The sequence below is a fragment of the Charadrius vociferus genome, unplaced genomic scaffold, assembly GCF_000708025.1.
Source record: "Charadrius vociferus isolate BGI_N301 unplaced genomic scaffold, ASM70802v2 scaffold549, whole genome shotgun sequence".
NCBI lineage: Eukaryota > Metazoa > Chordata > Aves > Charadriiformes > Charadriidae > Charadrius > Charadrius vociferus.
This window is the reverse complement of record NW_009650103.1, coordinates 5,807,329-5,816,584: the sequence shown is the minus strand read 5'-3', so window position 1 is coordinate 5,816,584 and position 9,256 is coordinate 5,807,329. Positions and strand designations below refer to the sequence as shown.

Genomic DNA, 9,256 nt, shown 5'->3' with positions numbered 1-9,256 from the left:
GAGTAACATAACTGAATGAAAAAAAACCCCAACTGTCCTGTGCCAAAATACATTTTTCCCAAATAGCTCAAATGTGAACAGCAGAATTGTCCAGAGATTTGATACAAAATCTGAGGCAGCCGCATTGCCAAGCAACTCAGTGCACTTAGATTATAAAAATGTTGTTCCACAATTTTCTATTCTAATTGACACTTTGCAGCAAGTTAACACTGTCAATCATTCTGTGCATTAGAAAGAACTGAAACCCAACATGGGCCAAATATTCTTCAGTCACACAAAGCAGCTTAACAATAAAAAGAACCATTTAAAAAAGAATAGGCAGAAGATACGATGCCTAGTTTGTGGTCAAACATCAGTTCATGGCAGTCTCCGACCACAAAAAGTTGAGGGCTCTAGAATCCTGCAGGAGTCAGGACTAATCTTCTGTCAATCTAACTTGTCTGTGTTCACTCAGTGCATGAGACTATATCTGGTCCTAAGGACAACATTCACTTTCTGCTTTTAACAGCTATGTCAGAATCACTTTCAAGTTACACAGGAAAGTGCTGAAATACTTGTAGCTGGCTCATGTCAGGAAAACCATACTCCTCTTCCTCCTTAGAGAACAATAGCCTGTTTCTTCGGTTTGGCACTTGAAGTCGCACCAGGCAGGAGAGCAAATTATTCGAATGACATTAGGTTAGCAGGTACCTGGAAGAGAATGTAAATTATTCAGCAATATAATCCTCCTGAGCCTATTACAGCATTTGGAAACTTCAGGGTTACAAAATAGAGTGGGCTAATGATTTATGATCCAACGTGAAAAGTGTAATCAGTCCCAAACAGGCCCAAAAGAGGGCTAACCCCATAACTGAAAGGAAAGATAAAGACTCAAATGATTTTTCTATTCATGGACCAAATCTAGCCAAAGTATTCTAATAAGTAATCAGCATGCATGGGTAGAATGTGCATGTGTGTAAGGAAGCTTCTCAAGCTGCATCCTGTTCTAGGTCCTATACTGATCAGCATCCTATTAATATAACCTTTGGAAATCCTTTTAAGAATTAAAATTTTCCACAAGAGAAGAACGAGGCTGCTATATAAAGGAAAAACATAACATTTTATAGGACACTGTCTTCAATGGCACTTACAGACCCAGTCATAATGCTATGTAAATGCTAGCACGTTTGCTTTCTTTGTCCGTGAGAGAGCCCCTTCTGAAGTAGAGATGGGGTTACCTCACTTGAAGCAGTAAGCGTAGAGGTTGTATGCTGTTAAGGTAACCAAACCTATATCTAGACCTGCACAAATCCAGATTTGGTGGAAATTCTGTAGTTTTAAATTGTTTTTTATTCCTCCTATTGAAAAACTGGCTCAGCGTACAAAATGAAGAGTTACGTCTGTTCCCACAGGACTGTGTGTGCACACGGGTTGAAGAGACGTATCTTTTCCAGTAAGGATTTTCTGGAAAATACGAAAAAGTGGGCAGAAGTAAGTTTCACCACCTTACCTGAGGCTTGTTGCTTCTGCATGCGTCATCCAAATGCTTATGCCATAATATTGCATGAAACCTTGAACCAGTCTGGAACTTGTAAACATTGCCTACAGAAATAAGAAAATCAAAGGCTCTGCGTTAGCAGACAGACACGTAGTTTCAAGGGATTCTAATTTCTGTGCAGAAGTTTAAGTCCTGAGGTAAACTGTTAAAATAATTTGCACCTCGAATGCTCAAACAGGATGTTGCTCATATAACAGAGACCATGTGAGGCATTTTATCCAACAATCCTTGGGTGAAGGGAGTTTGAGAACATACGTGGCCTGCAAAGCTAAGAGAACTGTATAGGCAGAGAGGCCAAATTACAGCCACAGAAAAGACCACTTAGGTCACATCCAATTTACTCCTGGCTTCCTTCCCATTAAGACTGTTGTGGTTACTGTCAAACTTCTTATGAATGCTTTTGGTATTTCTGAACTTAGCTTTCTTCAATATCCTATTGCAAGTTCCCTCTATGCCTCACTATTTTGCAAATTTTTTCTTGCAATCAAATACTTTGTGCATTTTAGTCAACACCCAGCAGATGCACTTCGCACAGCAGATGCATACCCATGTCCAGCACCAAAGCTGAAAACCTGAAAAGGGAAGGAAGCCTCAAAAACCTTTATGTGACCACTCAAAGTGCAAAATAACTCTAGGGGCTTTCTGATCTTCTGAAGTTCTTGAAGTTTAATCAAGGCAGAAAAGTCATTGCCCTTCAAAATTAATTATTAAAAAGGCTTTTTTTTGGTACATGGTTTCATGTTTGAAGAATTTTCATAATATTTTAATTGGCCTCAGTGTAAGTCAAGATTTGATATTGACCAATTTTAAGAAAGCCATTCAGAAACCTGGAGCTTGGGGTATGCGGCACACAGACATGCAGCAATCTCATACTAGTCGGGCAATTTCTGCAAAACTTAAGAGTAACTGTCAAGATACAGCAAGACCTCTGTAGGCACCAGAGGAGCACCACAGCATATTACAGAAATACGTTCAATTTCATTTGTACCCTCCCTTGAAAACTGTATATAGAACATCTCCCTCTTCAGCCTTTTATATGAGTGCCACTGCAAGTTCTGTAATCTACAAACTCATTCATAGAGATTAATCTACTTCCTGTCACAGAAATACAATGCAGACCATGTCCATCCTGCAACATCTACCTTTGTCAGGGTTATTTAGCTGGAAAATATCAGGATGCTCAGGGTCATCAGGCAGCGCCACCATCCAGCCCACAATGGAGACTTTTTTACCAGGTGTAGATTTATACTGGAAGAGACAGACAAGTCAGTCACAGCTGAGACTGTACTAGGGATTACCTTTTGACTGTAAAAGTTGTGCAGACATATGGCTTAGCCTGGAACAGCAAGTACACGTCAAACACCCTTCCAGATCTGCTTATGAATATGCAATTCTTGTTTTTAGGACAAATTTAGGACTTACATGTTTTCTTTCAGTGCCTCTTAAAGATTTTGCTCCAAAGTACAGGAGAGTTGATCCTGAAAGCATAACCCAGTACCTAGTCCATGAGGAGAGCTGAATCAGAAAGGAAAAAAAATTAGGAAAAACCCTGCATATCTCCAACATTTCAAAAATCTTTTCACAAGCAAGTCCAAGCACTACCAAAGTTAATTTCAGAAGCAGGGAATGGAGAGTTAGATAAAGAGTGTCTCCTGGTATAAATCAGCCCAAGCTACCCAAATTTGGATGGCTGGCTGTGAATACAATCCATCTTACTTGGGTATCTCATAAATATATCAGGACTGATTGCTTCACAACAAAATAGTGTGCTGCCTTCTACTGGACAGATCTTAGACTTCTGCATTTGATCAATAAATTTACTGAGATGACATCTCTGCAATTCTTCAAATCTTTTAGCACTGAACAGTAGGGCTGCACATAGAAAATATCAATGAACTCCAGAGAAAACAAAAAAATATCACATGTGTAGGACCAGAACCATGTGAAACCTGTGAATTCAGGCTAAGTATGAATTACCATGACTTTGGTGCTACGGGTGGATGCCCTGCAGCCTTCCTATTTCACCACGATACTAAATTTCTGCTCTCACAGAAATGCACGCTGATTTATAGAGCTGCTTTACTCTTGCTCTGCTGTCACAACCTAGAGGCATGCAAATGCAGGGAGAAGCAAAACTGCTGCAGATCAAATGACATACAAAGGTTACAACCTCGTCATAGCCCTGTAAAAACTTCGAACAGAAAATGATTTTACAATTATTAATAAGGAGCATTGATTTGTGTGTGGTATCAAGCTGCAGTTTTAATCTAATCCTGGAAATTAAACCAGCTACTACTGAATTAGAATCACAGGAAGAACTAGAATTAGAATGACTTACAGTAGGTTTCTTGCCTTCTTTGAGTAATGTTTTTCTTCTTAACGGCCCTTCCATGGTAACGACTCCTGTGGAACCACCTAATGTGCAGCTGCAGGCCCCTGTTGGGCTGGAGAGACAAAACATTGTCATATGTACTTGAGCAGACAAGTAAGAACAAGAAGCAAGCAATGTAATATAGCTCTAAATAATTTTTTCCTGCATTGCCTTACATATGTTGTATCATCTGACACTTGACTCTAATACGTATTTTCCAAACCTAGACAAATAGGAACCATGATCTTTGAAAAACAGCAAATCAACGAAAGGTTCTGTTCTGGGAGCTTAGACATGGAAAAATATAACAAAACAGAATAAATATTGAGACCCAAAGTCAAAGGGAAAACAGGAAATTTTCTATTTAATGTACGGCTTAACATTTTGGCAGTGAGAGCTCCCACAAAGGTAATTTTATCTTAAAATAAACTTTAGCTATCAAAAAAGAACGTCAGAAATTACCTTAGTTAATCGGAAAAAAGTTGTGAAAACTATACAACAATGCCAAATAATTTATCGTCCGGTGATTAAAATTTTTTTTCCTTACCCAGGATGAACACAGAGCTTCCCACATACAACAGTGAGAAAGTGCTACAACTGAAAGAACCCAAGTACCGCTAAGGTAGGAATGTAAACAGCCATTAAGAAACTAACAACCAAAGATTGATTGGTAGGTGATGATCTGTTAGAATTATCTGCTGCTAACCTCTCTTCATTGCCATGTTATCACAGTCCTGATATTCTTATAAGGGCCAATTCAGTTTACCAGAGCCAACTAAATCACATCTAATAATGAATACAAGGAAAAGGACATCTGTATGATCTACCATTCAGTTGCGAAAGGAACGCTATTCTGTTGATGAACGAGTATGACGGTGTCATATAAATACACACTAGTGAAAGTGATATACACAGCAACACCACCTATGCAAGAACAGCACTCCAAACTGTCAGGTGCACCTTCTTTGAATAAATGTAATTGCCTTGTCTGTGCTAATGTGTATTCTTGCCAATTCTAGTTTTCTGATAGAAGCAGCAGAAGATTACAGAAAAGAAAGAGTGAATGCAAGCATTAGAATGACTTGACAGCGGATAAATATAAGAAATGTATTTTAGGGAATAATTCTTCTTTGGGATTTAATAGGCTTTTCACATTTTTATTTCTTGTATTTTATATTTCTAGCTTGTATACATTTTTGAAGCAAATCAACCATGAACATGTTACGAGTGCATTTTCCAGAAACAGGTACAATAGCTGAAATATTGTTCCAAAATTTATTCCTTTACTTATTTATAATGTATGCACTTTTATTCCTGCCTAACTTCTTCTAGCTTGTGCTGCTATCAGATGTTACTGATTCAAGTAAAACAGCTGTACTTACATTTACACATTATATCAACACTTCTACAACGCCTGAAGCAAACTAATTTATGAAAAATAAAAACTAACCGGATTTAAACTCCAACTAAATCTCAGTATCTGCAGAATTCTGTTTCAGGGCTGTATTTTCTTTACTGTTCATATATAATTCTTCACTTCCCACTGCCACAGAATTTATCAAGTCCTGGTCAGGTATGGATGTAACGAATGATTTTTATCCTCCTAACTATATATAATTTTCCATGTTACCTCCCTTTGGGCTAAAAATGGATTACCTGTTTCTGAAAAGTCCATGTCTTAGTGACTAGCAACATTGGGAGTGCCTGCTACATATGGAATTGCAGATGTTCCCTCTCTTACTTGGGGTCCGAGGTAACACCTCTTCACTGTACAAAATCAACACATCATAATACAGCTCTCTGACCCAAACAGATGCTATGGGTAGCTGTCCTTCAAATGAGGAAATAAATTGTGAGAAAAGGTCAAGAAGGTATCCTTCTAACATCATTATTTCCCACAGAAGGCAAAGATGGTGTTCATGACAAACCTGCTTCTGCAATGTCATAAAACCCAAAGCAAACAAGTTTTCTGCAATATGGAAGCCAGATATAATTAGTTAAATCAACAGCTAAAATGAATTTCATCTGAATGGGCCATACCTCTGCCTTAGCATCAACAGGAATTTTGAGAAGCAGGAGAGGAAGACTCCCATGACTTGCTACAGTCATAGAAGGATACTTTGGACACAAAACACATTACGCTAGGAAAGTGTAGAGACCCAAATGAGAGTTTAGCACCATACACTGAGCAAGGCAGACCCTGAACTGTACCTGTAGACACAGCTTCGACTCCTAGGAGAATTCCGGATCGGTACCCTCCAGTTAGGCCCCAGCGTGGCATATAAACGACCCCTGTTCGTGAATGCAAATATCTGATAAGGGAAATTCTAGTCTGAGACTTCAACAGATAGAGTTTGGTAAACATGACAGAGATAGTTCCCAATCTTTTCAGGTCCATGGGAAGAAAAACACAGTTACTTTACAGTGCTTGATTTCAAAAAGTTTGCCATTTTTCCCTAACTAATCAATAATTTGACAAAAATAACTGTTGATTTAGGGCTTACCTATGTTAGGGATCATTCATGAAATTTTTATCTAAGTCTGTAGAGTGCTCAGTGAGTGTACATGAAGACTAACTCACCTTTCAAGCCCTGACGGTAGCTCCTCACTAAATTCTGAGCTTTCACTGCTATCTAGAAAAAGAGTAGTACAGAGAAAGAGTAAGAAAACCACCCAAGGGAAAATATGTGGATCAGCCAGTGTATGTGGATCACCAGAATAATCTTTTTACAGTACCATGGAAATTGCTTACTCAAACCATGTTTCAAAATCGCAGCCTTTAGAATTCACGGTAGAACCTAAAGTTGGAAGAGGCTTACATGAGCCTTCTCATTTATAATATCTCACTGGTGAACCACGTCATTGTTACCGTTGCATTTAAATACCAGACATCTACATGTTATGTTAATTTTCATTATGCTGCTTTTCCTTCAAAAGCCGGCCACTTCAGGAACACAAAATCCAGTTACTCTGTAAGACAGTATTTCTACCACAACATCTGTAAGTCAATTAAAGTTATTAGACACGATATCATTGTTTGTTTTCAACAAGCAAGCACACCTGTAACAGAGGATATGCAAGCTGTATGCTGCTGCTAGGAGCCGTAACACATCAATACAATGGTATTCACAACAATAGACCCTATTTCTTCTCCAAGCCCACGACCAATTTGTCCCTCCTTCTCTAGCACAGCTATTTAGCTCACAGTTTTAATTTGCCCAGGACTGATCTTCTAATCCTCAGTATAACGCAGTGAGCTGTGCCTGCAATTTCAGAAGTTCAAAGATCATCTCAGTCTCAAACTCTTCTTGGTCAAGTAACCTGCTATCCTTCACAGTCTGCCTCCTATTCTAGAAGTGGCCTGAGTCACTTAAAAGGTGGCTTTCTCGTACTTAGAACACAGACTCTTGATCAGTTTGTTTTTATTATAATAATAATTTTATTAATTATAATACCACCACGTAATTGTCATAATTCTCTTTCACAAGTTCATTTTATGTTTCTTTTGAAGCCTCCGAGAGCACAGCTAAACTATTCTCCCGTCTTCTAAAATATATCATTAAAGTTTTCTTTGTGAAAAGGTAACTTTCGAAATACACACCCACTTTTCAGTAACACTTTTATTTTTTTCCTGGTGAAAGCTGACAAACGCTCTGTGTCACACCCAGAGCACATCTGCAGAAAATCTTCCTTCACGCCACTTTTACCCAAACCATCAGCAGGTAACCGAGCGACGCCGAGACAAAGCCGACTGGGCAGCCGCACAGCAGCTCTGACCTACTCTTTTCCATGAAAGGGACCAGCCTCTGCCCGGGAGCTAACGATCCTCCTCACTCCCTACCGTGGGGTACCTCCGCGGCTTTTGGGACGCAGGGCTGCCAGCCCCCCACTCTACCTCTGGAAAGGCCGTTGGCGAGGAGGGCGCCCAGGGGGTGGCCGCGGGCCGGGCTGTGGGGCTCCAGGACACTGTCATCCAGGAGGTGGCGTGGCCTCTCCGTCGGGAAGGTGGCGCTTTTGCTCTCCACCACGCTGAGCTGACACATCATGCTGGAGAAGGGGAGAGAGAAGAAGGCGAAACCCCTCGCACCGCAGGGAACAGCAGCCCTGGGCACCCGCACGTCCACCTGGACCTTGCCCTGTCCGCAGGCCATGAGGCAGCAGGCGGTCAGATGGTACCGTTCTGCTTTCCCTCTGCTGCACACAAGCTCCTCTGCTGCCAAAATAAATTTCAGATTTTAGGGGTCTCTGCAAGTAACAACTACTAAATTTCTGGAGATGGTCAGTATTAAGCTTTTCAACTGCTCTCCGTACAAAACCTGAATGCCCTGGGTGGAGGCACAGGTAGAAAACAGAAAGAGCCGACTCCAGCTAAGCCACTGATTAGTGGTCCTTCACTAAGCTCAATGAATGCTCTATGACCCCGGACGAGTCCGTGAACTTCATTTTCCCTAACTGTGAAATGTGGTAGATGTCGAAACCTTAACTGGGAAGCAGGAGGTCTCACTTAGCTGAGTGGAGAAATCCGTATTACCCAGGCAGAACAGTGCAAAAGGTCACAACTTTCCTGAATGCTAAGGTGTGCCAAGCAGCTAGTAATTTTCCTTAGATGTATTAGAAAGATGTTTAAAAATCAAAAGGAAAAAAAATCAGTTATGCACACCAGGAATCCACAGACCAAAGTGGATGCACAGCTTTCAAGTACTGCCAACGTCTGGCACGAGCAGAGAATAGAGTCAGCATAATAATAATAAAGTGTCAAGAGAAAACCTAGAGAATAAACAGTAAAGCCTGAAGCACTCTTGCAATACAAGAAATCGAAGGGACAAATACCAGAGCGTTCTCAAATACCAGAGTGTTCTGCTGCTATCTTAAACCTTTGTGATGCATGAAATTGCCTGAGCACGAGACAGCCTGCAGCACCCACTTGTTTCCCAGGCTGTGACTCTTCCTGTGCCTTGGTACCGGAGGTGTAGGTAGACTTGCTGCTACTGAGGCATCAGGACACGTGGGTCTCCTGCTGCATTTCATAATTGCTGACACATCAGACGGACCTGAAAGACAGAGATCATTTAACACTGAACTGATGCAAAACCCAGAAGTTTCATGGGTTGGTGTGTTTAGCCACTGATTAAAACAAATGGTTACAGATAACCAAAAGGCACCGTTTCTGAAGAACTGTTTCTTATGCATTAAGGTTACACCATCCATTTCTGTTACGAATTCATCTCTATATTCTTGAACTGTCTGGAAGCAATTTTAAAAACAGCTTTGCACATACTTTTAACAACGAACTCCTACAAAAAGTCTTGGCACTCTTACAACAGCTGGCTGTGCCAAAGTGTAATATG

The 9,256-nt window shown here is 40.4% G+C and overlaps 1 protein-coding gene across 3 annotated transcripts in view; it reads right to left on the bottom strand.

Annotated features, from left to right (window-relative positions):
- Positions 1–660: 660 nt before the first annotated feature.
- The window catches only part of RALGPS1 (Ral GEF with PH domain and SH3 binding motif 1), a 97,409-nt gene continuing 88,813 nt past the window's right edge, over positions 661–9,256 (bottom strand). The window contains exons 11-19 of one of the 3 annotated variants that reach the window (XM_009892296.1): positions 8,833–8,959; positions 7,804–7,955; positions 6,490–6,541; positions 6,120–6,200; positions 3,876–3,981; positions 2,960–3,052; positions 2,680–2,785; positions 1,490–1,581; positions 661–690 (exon numbers count right to left, since the gene is read on the bottom strand). In XM_009892296.1, coding sequence (XP_009890598.1) covers positions 661–690; positions 1,490–1,581; positions 2,680–2,785; positions 2,960–3,052; positions 3,876–3,981; positions 6,120–6,200; positions 6,490–6,541; positions 7,804–7,955; positions 8,833–8,959 — 839 coding nt within the window. Of the gene's footprint in view, positions 691–1,489; positions 1,582–2,679; positions 2,786–2,959; positions 3,053–3,875; positions 3,982–6,119; positions 6,201–6,489; positions 6,542–7,685; positions 7,689–7,803; positions 7,956–8,832; positions 8,960–9,256 lie in introns of all 3 variants that reach the window. The other 2 variants (XM_009892297.1, XM_009892298.1) reach the window with 2 other exon arrangements.